Source organism: Ambystoma mexicanum, chromosome 4q (genome assembly GCF_040938575.1).
Source record: "Ambystoma mexicanum isolate Mex_15411 chromosome 4q, UKY_AmexF1_1, whole genome shotgun sequence".
In the NCBI taxonomy this organism is placed as follows: Eukaryota; Metazoa; Chordata; class Amphibia; order Caudata; family Ambystomatidae; genus Ambystoma; species Ambystoma mexicanum.
The window spans coordinates 213,376,136-213,397,280 of record NC_090928.1 but is presented as its reverse complement, the minus strand read 5'-3'; the positions used below and the strand labels follow the sequence as shown (position 1 = coordinate 213,397,280).

Here is a 21,145-nt window from a genome sequence, read left to right as displayed (position 1 = left end):
GCCTACTTCCTTTTCTTGCTGTCAGGTCTGAAGATGGGAAATGAAATTCTTGTTCTCAATGGTGAGCCCGTGCCTGACCTGGACCTCTGCAGGATGGAGGAGCTATTCTCTGACAAAAGCGTGCTGCTCACCTTGCGAACGGATGGCACAGACTCTGCGCATGCATTGCAGGCCTCGCAGCCAGGAAGCGACATTGCTGAAGAACAAAAGGACCCTTTGCCGCCCGCAAACCAGTCCCAGCTCCTGGAAGAGTTTTTGCATAACTTCAAATACATTACTGCAAAAGGTGGGTTCATGTTAGCTTCTTCGCCATTGCAATGGTTCTGTTATTCTTTCTTCTTGACCAGTGCTGGATTGTTTTAGGGGATATGCACATGTGTGATTGATTAATTTAATGCATTTCTATGACCTGAGGAGTCGGAACTAAACTTGCCCTTATGCTATAGCTGGCAGATTAGCCCCTAAAATACCTGTTGCAGTGGCTCGGGTAATACAGAATAGCTCTTCTCGGGTATTGCTATCAAACCCTGGGACGTTGAAAGCATTTCTGTCAAACTTACAAAGGGGCTTCCATAGTAGTAGATGACGCTTTCTAGGTTTGAAGTTACAAGTCTTTGCATTTTCCCTGTTGTGTTTCACGCCTTTGCAGGAGTAGCATTGATATGAACTGCATTGCTCATTTTAGGGCTCCAAACATACATATAGGACATTTTAATGTCCATGTAGGTATATTATTGAAACCGTTTTTTGGGCTGCATGTGTGATGGCTAATTCATTTACTTTTATTGTTTTCTGGCTCCATACCATGACCTCTGAATTGTTGCTATTCTGTAGCCCTTACTAGAACCTGGAAGTCCAGGTGCCTTCAAACGCTAACAATATAGTGAATATATTCATCCTTATACAAATGAAACAATCTTATTACCCCTCGTACGTTTGTAATATTGTAGGTGGTCAATGTTAGACAAGGCATTTATTTCTTCTGTATGGACTCTAGATTATATTGGTAACAAAAAGTGCTGCTCTTTGACTGCCATGTTGGTTTTCGAGTGAGTCTGTCTGTGTCACCCTATCTCTCTCTCTTTCTCTTTCTTTCGTTCCCTCTCTCTCCCTCACTCTGTCTGTCTTTCTCTCAAATTCTCACTTTGCTTAGGATATTACAATGTAAGGATTTCATTATAGTAGCTATGGATTCAGGTTCCAGCAAGCTTCACTAGAAGCCATCACTTTTCAAACACATTTCAACTACAAATGAATCATGTACTGGCCCATCCTCAGAACAACAATATACTTAATCAACAAACTGACTTCCCTTGTCACAAACCACCCAATTGGAACCGCAGCCTTGAATCTATTTGCACTCTTTTGCTCAAGTGCAACCAGAACTACTCTAGAGGTCACGCTTTCAGAGTATTTTGGTCCCTTCTCCCTAAAGCACTACTAGAACTCATGAGTAACATAGCAAGCTGCATCCAGTCTTCTCACATGCCTTCACCCCACCCAAGAAAATATTGATTGCCAAATCAGCCTCCTTCTACAAAATTATTCGAACAGCAAGAGCAAAATTGCTCCTGTATCCTATATGTGAATTCACAGCTCTGATTCGTTATTCTTGGATACATTGATGGTGACATTATGTTGTTACTTCTGAAAAACACTGCACAGTATCACGACACAACCTACATTGTTAAAGAGATATATAAAAATCAAACAAATGTCTGTTCGACCAGTGAGAGTGCAACAAAGCCCATCCTATCAAAAAAAACTTTGGTAAATGGAAACCAGACTTTCATAAAACTATAACTTTGCCAGTTATATACAACCAATTATGTTTTAAATGTCTTCTAGATGTGTGCTAATGCTCATTTGTACAAATTCCCAAAGACACTGAAATAATGTCACACAGGTATATTTGCATAGCACCAGTTGGCCTGGGCTGCCAAATACAACTTTTGGTGTAAAGCCTACGAGGCTCTCCTAGGCTTTACCCATGAGTTAAATAACTCCCATCAATTTCGAACCCTGCATTCAACAATACCTATAATGTCTTAAAAATGTTATGATTTTAGTGCATCAATACAATACAGAGAAAGGTAATCCTGGAAGGATATTTTCTCAGACGTTCATTTTGTTGGTTTGTTTAAAGGTACTTCTCAATTGCATTCAAACATACCCTGGTGCAGACCGGATCAACTTAGTGGCGCTTGATGACAATTGGATAATAACTATAACCTCTTATAAGAAGAAAAGCCATAGAAAATAAGCACAATTACACTAAAAGAGCAGTCCCGCTTGAGTCAGATTAACTCTTTGGATTTGGCACTTGGGGTGGGAGGGTACCTTTTATGCAAGTAAGCCATGGAGGCAGCATTATACCTATATTAGGAGTTAGACTCTTCCCCAGTTGCCTTGAGACTCCAGGACGCTGTGCAAAGCTCAGAACAAGACCATTTAAAAGCCCAACATTTACAGGACACTGCATCAGCCATGAAAAGACAAATTGTGTGTGCTGCATTTTGTATCTTGAACAAGTGACAACTACACCAGATACAACTCAGACCTGACTCACCCTGGATCAAGCAATATATCTTAAATAATTAGGCAAACACTGTTTCTTGTAGTCCTAGTCAAATATTTTTATTCAGATTCACCAATCCATTAAATAGACAAATACAATGAAATACCATAAAGTATAAAATATAGTTAAGTGTTGTAATTAAAATATCACAATTCATTGCAACACGTGATACACAAGGATAGAAAACATCGCCATAATGAATAATTACAAAAAAAACAACTCCTCCAAGACTCCGCTCAACCAGCAGGTTCAATTACAAATGTCCTTACTAATGCTTTTTTAAGAAAAGTCAACAAAGCCCATGCCACATACGGTGTATCAACCATGAAATATAATGCCGGGCGACATTTTATGAAGTTGTAATGCCTTAATACAGGAAGAATGGTTTGCTGTCTGATGTGTGTAAAAACTGAGCAAAACCGCAAAAAGTGTAGAAGATCCTCCTCTGGCGTCCCACACAGCGAGCAGCACGAGTTGCCCACACGCCCATATTGGCTTTCAAAAAAGACTATTAACACAGGCACAAGTGATCAACCAGCAATCAGCTTTCTTGTGGCTCCAGATAAGCTATTGTTTTCATGTTGTCTATTAGAGTTGATCACCAGTTCCTCAGGTTCCCTCTGCTCCTTAATTACAGAGACAACTGGTCTGCCGTCTGCTCCAAAGGCAATACAGACACTCCATCCGTGCCAAGAAAAGAGCCCACATTCAGGCACGGGTTTCCAGTGCATCCAATAACACGGCTGAACTTTTCAAGATCTGCAGGGAACTAACCAACTCCTCCTCAGTCTCCACCTCCCCTGCTACCTCCCAGGCACTCTGCAATGCCTCCAAAACCCAGGACATCCTTGCCACCCTTGCTACACACCCTCACAACTCATCCCTCACCTCCACCCCACTCCCTCCCCTGTCCTCATTCTCCTCCTTTAACCCTGTCATACGTGAAGAAGTTACCAGAGATGTCCGCACCATGAAGGCCTCTTCTAAGGAGGTTTCCCCCTGCTCATCCAGGACCTTCAAGGATAACATCGGCTCTCTTGCCCCTGCTCTTGCTGATTTCTGCAATCACTCTTTTGTCACAGGATCTTTTCCCTCCTCTCTTAAGCACTCCCTTGTGCGCCCACTCCTGAAAAAGCCTCCATCAGATCCTACCTGACATGCCAACTACCACCCTATCTCCATCATCCCCTTTCTGGGGAAACTGCTGGAGAAGTTGCTTCTGCCCCAACTCAACTCACATTGAACTTGTTGGCAGTCTCCACAACCATCAATCTGGTTTCTGAGCATCCAGGGGCACCGAAACTGCTCTTCTGAACACCTGTGAAGAACTGCTTGCATCTCTTGACTCCAACTCCCCAGCTGTCGTTATACTTCTCGATCTTTCCTCTGCCTTTGACAAAATCAACCATTCCATCCTCATACAAAGGCTCCACGATACCCTTTGTATCTCAGAACTGGCACTGGACTAGCTGACATCCTTCCTTACTGTCCGCTCTTCCCAAATCACCCATGGCACCTTCTCCTCTCTTACCTCCCTCTCCACCTGTGGCGTCCCCCAGGGTTTTATCCTCTCCTCTGGCTCTTTAACATCTACCTTGCTCTGCGCTTGCACACCGCATCTCCTCCTTCTCTACCAACTTCCAGTGTTATGCAGATGACACACAGTTCTTTTTCAAACTCATCGCCGACCCTCTTACACCCTCAATCATCCCAGACTGCCTATCTGCCATCCAGTCCTGGTGCACCGCCAGCGATCTCTGCCTCAATGCCTGTAAAACTGAGATCCTTCCCATCGGGACCCCTGCTCCCTCCTTCTTCCCTTCACTCTGGCCTTCCTCTTTGGGCTCTCCTCCTGCACCCTCTTCTGAAGCCAGAAGCCTTGGAGTCATCTTTGACTCCTCTCTCCTTCCCCCCTCACACTCAGGACATTGCCAAGAAGTCCCATTTTCAGGTCTTTCTTCTCAAAGGAATTCTCCCTTTTCTCACTTTCCCCTAGAGGCTCAATGTGACCCAAGCCCTAGTTCTCGCTACGCTTGACTATTGCAACAGCCCTCTCCTGAATCTACCATCATCTACTCTGCGACCCCCTCCAACTAATCCAGAATAGGGCAGCAATACTTATCCTTGGCCTTAAGCCCTAGGACCGCATCTCTCCTGCACTAAAAAGTCTGCACTGGCTCCCGGTTGCTGCACATATTAAATTCAAATCCCTCTGCATCATCCTCAAGGCGGTCTGGGCCCGGGTACCACACTATCTTCAACTTTATCTTACTAAATACTCTCCCTCTAGACCACTACCCTCATCTGGCTCCAACTCTGTGTGTAAAGTATTTTGCTAAACAGACGGCAGGTGTTGTTCGCTTTCCTTAGCTGGCTCCCTCCTATGGAACAGCCTACCCTCCCTCTCTGTCTACCCTTTGAGCAGGATCTTCTTAAATTCCAGAAGCTCCTTAAAACTCTCCTCTTTACCTCCTCCTTCCCTTCCTCTCTCACCTGCGAATCCCACAGTTGCTGTGATTGGTGTCCCGGGACCTTATGCATTCTCGGGGCCCTAACCTCCCACACCCAATCGGCCCAGCTCCTGTCTATCATCTGCACTTGCATTTACAGCCTCCTCACTGCAGACTCGCACTTACACCCCTCGTGGCTCCAGGCCGCGTATCACTCAACATTCCTAGCACTTCATCTGTGGTTCTAATGTATGATAACCATGGCATTTTCTGCCTGTCATTTCTAAATAAGATTCTGGATGATGAATTGGGTTACATTAGTGTAACCCAGAAAAACCCAATGCATACGTTCTATAGTGAGGCACCGACTGCTGAATCAATCCCACTTGGGCCCCCTAATACATCGCTGTGTGCATTTGCCCCTTCTGTGCCAGTCACCAGACAGCCGTATAGTCCCTCTTCCACAGAGAAACCTCTCCATACATATTTGTGATCCCTCTAATCAGCCTATCATCTCAAGTCATGCTCTGTAGCTCATTAGGAGGCACACAACATGGCATCATGCTTCTACTCACCAAGCTCGTGCTCAAGTGCAATTATATCGAGCTCCTTTTAATGCCACAATCTCCACTGCCCCGTGACCCAACTCCTACGGGCAGGATGCTGTCTATACTGCCTGATTCCTGACAGTAGAATATGTATGTGTAAACTTGACCTTATGTAGCTGGATTTCACTAAGTATGTTAGTAACCTTTATGTTCATGAATACTGGTAGAGTGTGAGTCACTTGTAAATTGAATCAAGGTTGACTATTTTAGTCCAACCAGGACATTCCTTATGATATGATATGGCATTTATAATGCGCCTATACACAAGTATTTCAAGGTGCGACGAGGCAAGGGGGGGACAAAGGGAGGACAGACAACGATCCTACTAGGCCAGGTGTCATTCAGATCGTGCAAGTGCATGGGAAGGGGGGAAAGGAAAAGTGCGCGGGGGAGGGAGAAGGGAAAGTGCAGTACATGTGAAAATGGAATAAATAAGAGTAATAATACAAATAAAACAGCCAGCTAGTGGCAAGTGCAAGGAAGTGAAGACATAAGTGCTGGTAGGGGACTGAAGGGATACAGAAAAACGGTCCCCAAGTGCAGGGGTTGCCAGGGAGGCAGTGCAGGTGGGCAATTGATAGGGCCTCGGCCAGAGATCAGAAAGGGTGGCCAGGTAACCAGTGCAATTTCAGTCAGGAATTCAGCAAGGGAGGGAGGAGAGAAAGCAGAAGCAAAGAGGAAGGTTTTGGGGTGTTTCTGGAACCGGAAATGGTTCTCCTCGAGTTTCAGGGAGGCAGGAAGGCTGTTCCAGAGAGAGGCCCCTGCCGAAGAGTGATCTGCCACCAACTCGTTGCTTGGAGAAGCGACTGACCCTAAGGGAGTTGAAGGCAGATGAGCGAAGAGCTCGAGAAGGAAGATATTTAGGAAGAGAGAGTTGAAGGTATTGCGGCCCTAGACCCCAGAAGGCCTTGTGTACAATGCAGAGGGTTTTGAACTTAATCCTCGCAGCCACTAGGAGCCAGTGCAGAGATTTCAATCTTGGAGAGATACGATCCCTGGGCTTGAGGCCAAGGACAAGTCTCGCAGTCCTGTCCTGTTCTGGATAAGTTGCAGAGGGTGGAGAGTGGAGGCAGGCAGATTTAGATAGAGGCTGTTACAGTAGTCCAGCTTAGAGAGGACCAGGGCTCTGGAGACAGTGAGCTTCTGGGGGAAGGAGAGGAAAGGAAGAATAACTCTAAGGAGGTGCAGCTGGTAGTGTGACTTCTTAGAGACGTCGGAGATGTGAGATCAGAGAAGAAGAGTGCAGAGTCGAAGATGACCCCGAGGTTTTTAGCCTTGCAGGTGGGAGTTGGAGGAGGGCCAAGAGAGGCCGACCAGAGAGCTGCAGGGAAGGAGGGAGCGGGAGTGCTGATGAGTAGAATCTCAGTCTTACTGGCATTAAGGCAGAGTTTGTTGGTGGCACACCATTCCTGGATGGCAGACAGACAGTCAGAGATGAGGGAAGGAGAGGAGGAGGAGGCCGAAGGTAGCCTGAAAATGAGCTGGGTGTGATTTTATAATTGTGGTGTTTAATGATTGACAGAGTGAGAAACCTCATATTACCCCTGGTCAATTCCTCTTGGTTCATCATAGTCAATAGGTAGCTGATCCAATAGTTGTATAGACTGTCATTTGAGTATGTATGTTGTTTGACTATCACTTACACAATCAGGACATCATGTTCAGGATTGTTTCCTAAGGTTGCCCAGTCCTCCCTAGATTTACAGTGAATCTGGAGCAATCATCAAGGAAGTGTGCTTCTTGCAGTGCACATTCCCTCCTCCCCATAATGGCCTTCATGTGCCAGGCCCAGCCCTTTCTAAATGGTAGCACAAAGATGGTGCCACCTGGGCAAACATGCTGCCATGCTCCCTGCATAAAATGTGGCAGCGCAGCACCGGAGCTCTCGATTTCCCGCAATGTTATGCCTAATAAAGACTATTCATTTGGGGTTTTATTATTGACAAAATACAAAGAAGCACATGGAACTGGATAAGCTACTCACGATTGGCATGGGCACGTTGAGAGGTTTATTTTATTACACAGGAAGGCACTCTTGCCCCCTCACCCCGAAAACGAAACCTTTCCTATGTCAGGTACATAAGTTAAGCTCTTGTCTCAGTATCTAGCCTGGGCCTGCCCATCGCAAGTATGAATCGCATCTGTGCCTGCTCAGCCCTTCAGCCTCCCAAGGTTTATCAACCTTATGAGCATCATTAAATTGGGTAATAAAAACACTTAACACATGGATTACATTATAGGCTACCCTTCAGACCATCAGACTGCTCATATTGCATTATATGGTCTGCAGTATAGACCTCATTACAAACACTGACTTGAGCTGCAGCCTGACCAGGAGTACAGACAAAAAGTGTTTTTAGAGGAGTAAAGGCAGAGACTAGCATTTGCAGTTCAATTGCCAATTGTTCAAAACCAAACCAACAAACAGCGATGAAACAGAACAGGTCAAGTGTAGCCTTTATTGTTAGCAGTTCTCATTTTTCACTGCAAAAAAAAACAGTTTGGATTTATGTTGCTCAACTTCGTGTGCTAATAGACTTATACACCTTAGAAGGTCCACGAGAGATCATTACTACTCCCGGACTATCCTTGTCAATAACTTTGGGGCAGGTCATTATCAAGAGTCATAGCCAGGAATGTTGAACAAGTGGGGTAGGAAGCTAATGTAGTTTGGCCCACCCAAAGGGGAGCCCGCAGAGGGAAGGGGGTTTGTCATCACCCTAACTGCCACAGGGATTTTTTAGGGCAAACGTATTTTATCAGTAAATTTAATATAAAATAATTGATCACAAATGGTACGAATCCCATATATCTAATAAGAGGAGTGAACAAATATTAAGCTACACAGGTCAAATATTTCCATAAAACACCAAAATCGTACTTTAAAAATTATTAGATTAACATGTTTTGTAACTAGGCAGTCTCTCCTGTAAATCGAGCTCTGAGTCTTTGCTTTTCCTGGGTAAGTAAAATGGAACAGAAGTTCACAATGGGGGGCAGTGGTGGCTGATGAATTTTTTTAATTGAGGAAGTCTTACCCCAAATAAATCTATTTTTAAAGAATGGTTTAAAATGGTCGAGCGCACTTTCTGTGAAAAATATGGTAAAAACAACAACGGTTTACAATCTGTTCTGTAGCGTAAGACTTGAAAAAAATCAGTGAGATGCAAAGTCACCAATCATGCACAAGTGCATTTGGCAACACTTTTTCCATGATGCTTTTGCACCCACTATATGCCAGTAAATCTGCAAGTGTAGAAAAATATCTTCATGATGACTGTGCCCATAGACCTCCTGGCTAGCTGCACCAATATATGCCGGTATTTCCTCATAAGAGCATGTATTCTTTGTTCATAATGCCAGTAATGATACTATAGGAGCATATATCCATGCTGGATCTGCCAATGTATATTTGTATTTGTTTATTTGTATTGCGCAACCTGCCCGAGGGCATCAGGGCACATGTTTAGAAAGGTAGTTGCAGAAGAGTGTTACAAAGATAGGTACAAATAATACATTACATTATATATACAAGTATGTCAATATCCCCACATAATGACCTACTCCTGTTGGCTTCGCCCTTAATGCCAGTAAATAAAAAAATGCCACGCCAGAGTACATGGTCTCTCACGCACACATGCATACGCACCACCATGCTTTTTTTTAACGTGTTTCCCTGTAGCTCTGGACTCTGCATGATGCCTCCTCCTCGCCGGTCTCTGTGCCTCTGGCTCCCGCGTTCCATGCAGACAGGAAGCAGGGAGAGCTTCCTGGTTCCTGACATGTGCTGCAGAGCCAGAGCTCATCCATCTATATAGCTGCTGCCTCAGCTCCTGATTTGGTGTTTATAGATTTTGGGGGGGGCTTACCCTATCTACACTTGTGGTGATTATTTCACAATAAAAGGATCCCTTTAGAAAGTAGTTATTAACAATGGGTCAGCTGAGGGCCTTAACCACTGTTACACAGCTTGACGTTACGCCCCCAGCATTCAGCCTCAATGCTCAGTGCCTCCCTTAGACAACACAAAAAAGTTAAAGGGGCACCTGGCTATTCCCTGATGTCTCCAGGCAAAAACGTACATCTATAAATCAAAAATGATCAGGGCAAGCCCAGATATGCAAAAAAATGTTTTATTACACTTTATCTTGACTAACAACAAATTGGTTAGAAACGCTCATAGGACTGCCACCAGGATCAATTACCTGATCTCAATGACCCGTGGGTCAAGGAGTCCACTTCAGTTGGCTTTTGTGATCAGAATGCGCTGCTCGGCAAGTGCCGCAAGCCAGCCAGCTGCAAAGCAGAAGCACAGGGGATCAAGGGGCCCCAATGAGGTGCGCAAATGCAGGAGCTCGAATGGTGAGCAAGCGTCTCGCACTGCCATAGTGCCGAGAAGGGTCACACACGAACTGCTATTCCATTGTGCGAACGTCAGGCCAAACGTGGTGCTATCAAATGTGATGAAACCCATCATAAGGGCAAGTATGTGCAGAAGTGGCCTCCGTGAGGGAGGGGGCAGGGGAGACGGGGAACGCGGTCCTCGTGTTGACGGATCGAATGCACCCGCAGCACCCCATATGGTGCCCCGCCAGTCTGATCGATGAATGCACAGTCCATGCATGCCCTGCTAAAGGTGCTGCCCATGGGTGTCAAACGTCAACCTGTGCCAATTGTCATTTGTATTTATTGTTGTTGGTCAAGATAAAGTGTAATAAAACTGTGGGTTTTTTGCATATCCAGGCTCGAGTTTTCTTTTTTATTGTGATATTTGTAGTCTTCGATTTAGAACAGAAGCCAAAACTACAAGTACCATATTGCAAGGTCATGTGAGCTAAAAAACAAAGACTGGCTGAGTATATCAACAAAACAAACTGTCCTGTGGAAACTCCCCCTGCGCAGCTAGACTTATACACAGAGCACTCATTGTAAATATGATTTTGGGATGTTATAGACCGCCTCTGTGTAAAGTGCAGCACTGACGGATTTTCTATGCCAATAAACCCTCGCTCCTGAAGCTGGATATCCTAGGGATAGGTCGGCGACGCTAACTTTTCCGCGGACAGGCGTTATTTTAAGTTTTTTTGGATTCCAGTTAAAAGGTGCATTTCTCCCTGCAAGCCTCTGGAGGGCGCCAACGAAGCATCGCGTGAACACAATGCGATGCCCCGTTTCAAAATCCTTCTCTGCACGGTTCTGACATTAACATCGCAGTTTGAACCTCCTGTATATCTAGTGAAACAATTAGTGAAACGATTCAAATAACAGTCGGGGAATCGGGAGGGGGGAAGCTGTTATAATGATGAACAATTGTAAAGCTGCTGTAAAAGCCTTTGATATAGGTATTACCAGTGCTGGTCATTGGGCCGACTCTCGGCGGATCCGAGATCCGGCACCAGATGTGTAGACGGATCTCGGGATCCGGCCAGAGTCAGCCGCCCAAGCCCATGAACCGCGCAGGAAAAAAGAAAGAACATTGCCGTTTACCGCGGCTTTGGCACTGATGTGTAATGCACAATGCTCACTACATGTACAACTGAAAGGAATCAGTTGTACATGTAGCGAGCATTGTGCTTTACACACCAGTGCCAGAGCTGCATAAAAGGCAATGCTGCCCTCGCGGGTGTTTTTTTTTTCGGGTTTTTTTGGCACAACAAAATGAGTCGGGCATCCTTTTGTATTGATCAATACCCTCTCCCATGGCGGAGAGGGTGCTGATCTCTGCATTTACTTTCTATAGGCTTGCCTGGCAAGGGACAGCGCCTCGCCTATTCAGCCTTAATGGTGACGCTTCCCCTCGGCAGCTGGGGAGGGGCAGCGTCACCATTAAGGCTGAAAGGGTGAGGCCGCTGGAAGCTGAGGCTGTTTTCCTGAAGACTGAAACTCGCAGAGTTTCAGTCTTCAGGAAAACGGCCTCCGCTTCCAGCGGCCTCACGTTTCTCTCCACAATGGTGGCACCGGCCCATGGGCATCTACTGCTTAAAGGGATGCCTCGCAGGTGCGGCGCCACCATTATGGCTGAAAGGCATTTTTTTCTGGAGCCTGAAGCTTTCGCACACGAGCGAGAGCTTGAGGCTTCAGAAAAAAATCCTTTTCGTGTAGTGGCCGGGGCTGGCAGGGGAGATCAGTGGGCCCCACAGGGCGCCGCCTCAAATTGAAATTTCAGAGCCTGCCTGGGCTGAGCCCTGGCAGGCCCTGTCCCACTTAAAGCCCTGTGGTAAAAGGCAATGTTGCCTTTGTGGGTGCTTTTTTTTTCTTTTTTTTTTAAAGTATTTATCTGATCGGCTGGCCACTACCAACCCCGCCCCCTCTAGACCACGCCCCCTCTTCCCCAACCCCTCCCCCACCCGGGTCTTGTGGGATCCCCCACCACATTTTTTCCATTTCCACCACTGGGTATTACTGTACCCCGTACCATACCTGCCTACATTTGAACATCAAAAAACCTGAGATGCATGCCCAGCCCACAGTCACAAAAGACTCCGCCCATTTGCACGCGTCTCCGCCCACACGCCCCACCCACCTGTCAAAAAGGTAAAGGTTGTTGTAGTCGTTATTAGAAACACTTGCAGTTTGCACTTTACAGTGGAATACAATAATGTCAATGTCCAAGGATATGCATAACCACCCTATTGCATAGGACGAATGGCATTCGCCTTCCATAAAAACAATACACACAAAAAACCAAGAAAGGATACTTTCATCAAATAATGTTTTTGAAAACGTTAACATGTGTGCATGTTTTAAACTCCAAGAACCAATACAAAGGTTTCCCCTGGAACTTGCAGTACCGAAATTGGACATTTCACATTAGTTGTTTATTTTTCATGAGGTTATATAGAGCAGTGGTGAGGTGGTCAGCCTGCAAACCTGATGGCTGTGTTCAATCCCTGAGGTCGGCTTTAATTCATGAATTTAGATCAACCTTCAATGTTTCTCATTTTGGCTGGGGGGGGGGGCCGAATCCACCCTCTGAAAAAAGTGGGTGGACTCTGTCCACCCGTGTGTACCCTCAACTTGTACCCTGTTGTGCGCAGTTGGTAAACTGGCCAAAAAGAATGGAAGCTGAAAAAATAGGAATACTGTCATTAATGACACCGGATTGAAAGCAGAATTCCGTTTTGTTTTTTTTGTTTTTTTTGGCTTCAGCTTTCATTCTTTTTGGCCAGTTTGCCTTATGTTTTAGTTGCCCTTCAATTTAGGGCGAGTTAAACATAAGGCAAACTGGCCAAAAAGAATAAAAGTTGAAGCAAAATAAACACGTCCAGTCCTCCATCCGACTGGCTGCAAAAGACTGCTGCCTATAGCCAATCGGATGGAGGATTGGACAGGACCAGCAACTGCCTCGAAAATCCAGAGACCCGGAGAAATGGCTAAAAACCCAGCGTCTCTGGGGAAAACCCAGAGGTTACTCGGGTATGCCCCGTCCCCCTAACGCAACGCCTGGTTCTTCATGCAGGCGGCGGTTTCTTAAAACAAGAATGACAATGGAGGTATCTGGCACAGGCCTACGTAAAGTTTGCTGGCTTGGATGATGTGATGCCCACCTGGCTCCCCTGCAGCCTCCACTATATTGAGATCTAGCGCCCGTTTGCTGTTAACCTTGCCCATCGGCACATACCAATCCCAGCCCCACTCACCCCCGCCTCCCCACCCTCCCCACCGTGCTGTCTGTCCTCTTCTTCTTCTTCACTTGTCTGGAGAACTGTGGAAGGGATGGTGTTGGCAATGTGGTCACTGTCTATGTTTGGGGAGCAACTTTACTTCTTTCATGAGGGTTACATTATCTTCAGGCGTGCAAATTATTGATTAAACTATAGCTGCACAGAGGGGTATGCATAGTGCATTAGATGCACGGCCCATTTGGCAGAATCCTTGTCTTCACATTTTTAATATTTTGACTACAATGTTTTAATGGCAGTAGCCCAAATTCTTTGCCCCAGCCTGACATTTCTTCAGTGGCAAAAGGAAGGTCACTCTGCTTTGGCTGATAGAATTGATTTCACTCTTCCAAAGAGCTGAGGTTTTCTCTTACAGCACCGAGCTGTTACACAGGCGTAAAAAGCCACGCGCGTGCGCAGTTCTGCATATTCATGCAGCACACCATTTCTTACTCGACAAGAGTCCGTTATTTCCGTCTAATGCGCAGAGGGCAAAGTGGGCGGGAACTAAAGGGTACGACGTTCCCTTACTTTCTGGGGCAATCCTTCATCGTCCCCATACTTTATGCGACCAAAAATACGGTTGCACGAAGGCCACTTAAACATAAATATTTTGGTCTTAAACGGGACTCGAATCTGAGAGCTGCCTATATCAAGCCAGTGTAGCACTGAGCTATCTAAGAGGGGCTTGATTTCTAGTTATTTATTTCAATAGACTGCAAATGTAAATATCCTTCCAAGGCAGCCAAAAGGGATCCCGTTACAGCAATCTGCGTATGAAGGGTTGCAGGCTCGGAGTTGTTTGCAAGCAATGAGATGGGTGTGTGTAGCTGGGCTTGTTCTTTAAGAGGTGAAAACGCTGGGTGGCTGCATAAAGATGCATGCTCAGGGTGACAATTACACAATAATGGTAGTGAAATGCTTTTTCTTTCGTGTTTTCTTCAGTCTTTCTAGAACTATCTATTGTTTAACACAATGTTGCAGGGTGGCGTGGAGGAAAGGAAGGAACCAGGTATGGGGTTTGAATGGGGGGACTGAAGGTGATGAGTATGAGAGGGTGAGTAGAAAAGGGAGCGGAGCGGGCAGAGGGAACATCAATCCACAACTTTTTTTAACACTTTGACCAGTGTTAATCCGTACCACTCAATTCACACGCTCTAAACAGGTGTCACTTGCCTTGGAATTAATTCATTCGCCCGCCCCAAAATAACATTCTCCCAGTTCTCCCTCTCTGGGGAATTAAAAGGTTGAGAGGCATCCTAATGGCTTGTGGTGAGAATAAACTATGAGGACTATTAGAACAATGAGGGGCTGCACAGGACCAAATGTGCTATGTTCCTTTCATGCTTTCTTTATTTTATTTACTTTTATTTGATTTACATGGCAAGAATCCATCCATGTGTAAAAGAGGTCCAAGGTACTTCAGCAGGTCCAGCAGAGGCGAGACGATGGGATTTCAGAAGACCGTGGAAAGAGGAAAGTTTAGGAGCAGATCAAAGATATTGCTCTGTTTGGGCCCAAAAAAACGTGTGTGCTTCGAAGCAAGCTTAAAACTGCTATTAATACCTATGCAAAATGACCTTTATATTTCTGTCACATTTGAGCTTCCTCATCATTGGTAGTGTTTTTATTCTTGTTGACATCAATTATGAAATTGTACTTCAGTCTGTGGGGAAAGTCATGTGTGTGTTCTTCATTTTTCCACTTCCTTGCTCCTGCCCTCTGCCACTCGACAATTCTTGCAGTTCCACAATTTGCACTCGTAATAATATCAAGGCGAGTGCACCCCAGACCCTTGCATGTCCAGACAGCAGCCTCAGAACACCCTGTCAGTGTGCCAGCCTGGTGTCTGCTTGCTTCTGTAACCTGCTGCCCCAGATGGCAGCTCAGTGCCATGCTGCTGAGCCACCTGCTCTATCATTATCTCGCTCTGCGGGAGAAATACCAACCAGGAAAACATACACAGCTTACACATTTGTTAAATAACTAAATGTTCCCTACTGCCGGGTGCTATAGAAATTGCAGCTACTGTAAAGTAGAAGCAAAAAAATGATGGTAACGATCCTGACAAACAGAAGAAGAGGCAAAGGGACTTTTTCACACATTTAGACCTAGTGGCATTGCCTTTTACCCAAACATTTAAAGTATTCCTTGTACCCACACACCTGTATCTCGGCTCTCAACTACTGGACACCTGTCCCAAAATGTGTGTACTACTTTTATTTATTTTATTTTTATTTTATTGGTTATTTATAATGCACCCTATATAGCAAGAAATTGTGTTTCACGGTGCATCGAGACAAAGGCGAGGGGAATAGGAATGGAAAACGTTCTTAAAAGGTCTTGAAACATTCGGAAGGTGCAAGTACTATAAAATGAGAGAAGGGGCGAGGTGCAAGGTGAGGAAGGGATGAAAACAAACAGGCGTTCCTACTAGGCCGTGAGACAATTCGGATCATGCAAGTGCTGAGACATGGAAAAAGGGTGAACTGGGGGAATGGGAATGCAGGACGGGGAGGAAGGGGGGAGGTTAAAGGGCAGGTACAAGTAGGTACATTGCATTGTGGAACCAGACCTGTAATTATGACAAGCAGGTATGAGTGAATGCATACTTGAAAGGCGTTGCCTCATGGAATGAGGGGCTACATCAGGCATGCAGTCGACATTTAAAACAGGTGGGAGGGGTTTACAAGATAATACAGAGGTAAATGGGGCTAAGTGAGGAGTCAAAAATGAAGGCAACCCACACAAGAAGCGAGGCAGCACAGGGCAGGAAAAAATCAGAGTCAGAGATTGCAGGCAGGGGGAATGCAGAAGGTATACAACAGAAGTAAAGGGATGTAGTATGTTAGCACAGAGGCATCATGCGGCTAAGTGAAGAGTCAAGTTTAGAATAACGAGCATATAGAGGGGGAGCATAAGGAAAGGAAAGGTAGACCATAAGGTGAAAAGCAACATTTTAAAAAGAAAAACAACATAGTGCAGGGGCTACAACAAAGTACCCTGGTACAGGACGGTAAAACGTAATTTAGAAGCCACACTGCTAGGTGCAGGGGGATACTTCAAAAGGCAGGTACTGGTGGGTAAGGTGAGGTAAAGCAGCATAGCAGAGTAATTTGTCAAGGCACGGGCTAAGGCAGAAGTAAAGGAGTAAAGTTACAAAGAAGATATAGATAGGAGCAGGAGCAGAAGGCATACCATTGCTAAGTGAGGTCAGGAAGGAAGAAAGCAATTACGCAGGCAGAAGGCCAAGGTGCATGGGGTTGGTAATGCTGCATATGATTTACAAATATCGAGGGAGCAAAGGGTGGAAAGAAAGGAGGGTCAGTGAGGTAGAAGATAGCTAAAGAGAGGTCAGGAGGCGAGGTACAGGGACAAAGTACATTTAGACAATCACAAAGACATGTACAACACAAAGGGAGTAGCCTGAAGCGAAGGCCGTTGGTCGTTAGGAAGCGCTACAGCCAGGCAGGCAAGTCGGGGCCTCATCCGAATCGCGGGTGTGTCTGGGAAGTAGTAGGAATGGGGAGGAATGAAAGAATTCTTGGTAAGAGGTTGAGCGCACCCAAGACCCCATAGAGGCAGCGGAAAGAGGGATATGTAAAGGGCAATGGAGGGCCGTAAATACCAGCGGTCATGGGCGAAATGACAATGTCCAACATTAAGAAAGGGAGAGAAGTTGGGTGCCTCTTACCTGAGAGGTTGACCAGGCGGCGAGACAGGCACATTCATGGGGAGTCCTGGTGGCATGGTCCTCCATGCCTGGACAGGCCCTGACAGGGTCTTTATAGGACCCTTAGATGAGGTCTTAGAAGGGGGCCGGTGTCACCTACCGGCTCCCGGTCTTGCAGGGTCTAATACATGCCCACAGCCAATCTGCAGCAGCGGGGGCGGGCCATAAGTGGAACAAAGGCATTGTAGCAGCAAGGCTGCTCTGGCGGCTATTGGTAATGAATGAAGTAGGAGCCCGGCAGGGCTCATCTGCGGCACGATGTTGCTTCGCCTGTCGGATGGAAATATATGCAAGCTATTGATAAACTACCCCAACTGTGAATTCATATGCTTGTGAGGAGACCCCATTCAAGCCAACATAAGGGAGGCCTTTTGTGGCGTTGGCAGGTCTACTCTTGGGTAGAACCCCATTAAGCCTTTTGTGCAAATTTGCACTTGGGCATGGTGAAGATACTTCCAAGGAGGCTGGAACCCTCATAATTAGTAATGTTATGTTAATAAGATTTTATGCTGCTTCCATAATCACAGTAGGGGCCTTACAGTGCTGGGACTCGCCTGGAAAGAAGCATATTGTGCTCAGCCATGTGTAACTGGGAGGCGAGGAAGAGGGTAAAAATGGTGAATGAGGGGGGAGGATTGCATGGCTAGTCCCGGCAGTGGGTTAGATGGCATGCTGATCAGAAAGAAGGAAAATAAAACATTGCATGCCTGCCTCAAGCCTTTTCCAGAGGTGGCAGTTTCCTGTATATTGGAAGATGGTACTAGATTTAGAGCAAGGTTTTCTGATGGACGTGAGACATTTTCAAGCTTGCCCTTGACATGTGGAGCCTAGAATGTCGGGTAAAGTTTTAAGTTGCTCGCTGCCAACCCCCAGGGTAAAGATCTGAGACTGCCAAGCCAACTGACCAGAGATAAACCAAGAGAGACCTCCTGGTACATCATGCTCATAAAGACCGTAAAACTATACTTCATGTCATATTCATAATAGATTAGGTAGACATATTAATCTTTGTAGAGAACAATCGGGTGATTCAATCTCTTTAATATGACACAAATAAGTGCAAAATGAGGAAACCAGATCCATAAGAAATGTAATAAGGCTAATGCATTAAGGACAAAAGTCTGTCCTCAGTCCTGAATCTGTAAACATATAAACAAAAAGGCAGGCATTTAAAATGATTACTACAATAGTAAAACAATTCAAATGATAGCCCAAGTGTGTACCCTACCTAATAACTAAACATAACATCTACCTGTATATAGTAGCACATAGCCATAAATTACCAACAATAAAATGTGTCAATATAAATCGCCAATAATACAATGTGTCGCTATAAAAAGACCATGAACCTGTAATACAAACAGAAGCAGACGTAATCAATTGGTACATAGCATGGAAGAAATCAATCTTCGTCCACCATAATGGCTAAACATAGTGATATCTGGATGCAAGTAAGTACTAGCTGGCTCTTCAATGTCATGTACCCCAACAGGCTAAAAAATGAAAAAATATATATCAAGAACACCGAGACAAAACACTATAGCTTACAATTCAAAAAGTTTCATGTGTCTTTACCAGTTCAATATAGGCCAGTGGGAACATGAGTATTGCCAGATGTAAAGCCAAAATTAAACTGAGCTTGAGTAACGAAAGACCTGCACAACGGCCATCCCCTAGTGATGTCATAACATGACATCATGGCGCAAAACATCATGACATCATAGTGCGGCCCTGTAAATCCAAAAGAGGAAAAAAGAAAATCTTGCACAGACTGAGAGGTATTCATTCAGTGTTAAATCCATAATACAAAAGCAACATGTCTGAAGCATCATTTAACTGCAAGTATAACAAATATATGCAAGCAAAATCCTGCCAAGCAACATCAAATATAAGTTGGGCTATGCAAGTACCATACACATGAAAGAGTATGGAAGAAACAAAAACTGAGACTATTGCAACAAATATTATTATAGTTCTGCAACACCAACCATTATGGAGAACCAGAAGAGTGGAGTACAGAATCTGTCCTAGTAATAGTGTTGTCTAATTACACTCGGAAACAAATGCTTACAAAAAACAAGAAAGGTTGAATTCCTCATTCATACCCCCTGGGGTGTCACAATCTCTATCCATGACCACCTCAGAGGCAATAGACCGCTGACAGCAGTGATGCTACACCCCCCCCCCCAAAAGACTTCAAGGGCAGACCCATCAGCACAGGACATGGAGTCAGTCTTGGTGCCTTTGTCGCCAGGCTCATTATTCAGAATGAAGCCAGCACCACTTGGGAACTTAATCCAACATGGAGGTCCTTATTTCAACTCAGCCCCAAGAACTGAACTTGGCAGTCTAGTGTTTTGGGTGTGGTCGATCTTCAGGTGTGGCTGGCTATATAAGCCACGCCCGAACGAGGATTCTGGCTTTGCGTTATTCTGCACTCCTGCAGTGTAACGCTCACCATGTCCAGCTAATCAGCTTCTTCCGGCGGCTTACATCTGGATTCATCGACCTTGATCCCATCGGGAACCTGCAAGAACAAGAACAGCATTAAAGGAAGCGTACCTGTGATACTTCCATCCGCACTTCCATCAGCGCTCGGCAGTCTCGCCACCTCCGGAGTGCTTCGCAGCCAGCAAGAACAAGAACAGCATTACCAAAGGGAGCTTACCTGTGAGTAGTAGTTCCTACGTTCATCTGCACTTCCATCAGCATTTGACGGTTTTGCCATCTCTGGAGTGCTCCGCAACCTGCGAAATAAAAGGACATCAGATTAATAACCCGCACTCAGCGACCAACGGGTTCTACATCGCGCGACGCTTCCTGCAAAGGTGACAAGCTAAAAACACCAAAATTCACTCACCGGAATAACCGGTCGTTGGTTTTCTTCACACCGGACCGTCAGCGCACTGCATCCTGAAAAAAAAGGCGAGAAAGAAAGAAAGAAAAGGTAGGTTAGCAACTAAGTCACATTGAGCGGCGCAGCGCTTCGTGCTAAACCACTTACCTCGGCATTATTCATCCGGCGCAGCAGCTCCGCAATCAATAACTCCTGTGGAAGACAGAAAGAGACTTTAATCAACATCGAAAAGACATGTGAAGGAACAGAACTGAAAGACTTACCTGAACTCTATAAGCAGATAAACAGTCGGTGTCACAAAGGGCACAGGACCAGTGAAGTAACTAGGCCCTCTGAAAGCCCACAACTACGATGCGCCCCTGTGCAGGGACGCAGGACAGAGAGCTCAACATACAAGAAACCAAGGTGAGGCAGAACCTCCAAGGGAAGGGGTTTGATCAGTGGGAGGTGGGGGACTCCATCACAGACTCGGTACCTAACCTCCATTCTTCTGTCATAGGATCCGTCCACCAGCCAACATACAAACAAGCAGAAGAGGTCCAAGATAGTGCACAGCCTCTCATCCGGTGTCATGTGGCACTCCCGTGGATATCATTTGAGCGTAACAGGGGTCAATGAGTCATGGCTATCGATCCAGAAGGATTATTTACTGTGCAAACAATTCTTCATGTCACCATGCGTCCTTGGGGTGACTACAACAATCTGAAACTTGATTTGAACAGTTTGATGTTTGAATGTGTTGAAGTAATGAACCTGAACCACTGCTGAATTTTGGTTATTGGTCCATATGTTCAAGCCATGTTTGTTCCATCTGTATTTAGCTGGTCTAGTCGATTGTCCAATATAATAAATGCCACATGGACATCTAATAGCATAAATAATGTTAACTGTGGCACAGGATTTTGTATTTGTATTTTCATTTTATTTATATAGTGCGCCAAACCCTTAGGCATCTGCACGCATTCCTTACAGTTAAATGGATTAGGTGTTGTAAATATCTATTTTATGTTATTGTATGTATAAGTGGTACAAGGCAGGTGTTTACATAGTGAGAATATAATAGATAAGAATAGATTAAGCTTCGCAGTTGATTATAGGTTGAGTTACAGGTAAAGAGGACAAGAGTACAGTTAATACAGTTCGATTTGCGTGTACGGAGCGTGCACAAAGGTGGGTCATAGGAGGTGGTGAAAGTACGTGTTAATATCTGTGGACATGTTTCTAGAATTCATTCAGTGTAAGCCACGTTTTTACATTA

General features: G+C 45.3%; 1 protein-coding gene across 2 annotated transcripts in view; it reads left to right on the top strand.

Annotated features, from left to right (window-relative positions):
- The window catches only part of TIAM2 (TIAM Rac1 associated GEF 2), a 552,861-nt gene that overhangs the window by 288,888 nt on the left and 242,828 nt on the right, over positions 1-21,145 (top strand). For both annotated transcript variants that reach the window (XM_069607743.1, XM_069607744.1), the window contains one exon: positions 26-286. In XM_069607743.1, the coding sequence (XP_069463844.1) occupies positions 26-286 (261 nt within the window). The remainder of the gene's footprint in view (positions 1-25; positions 287-21,145) is intronic.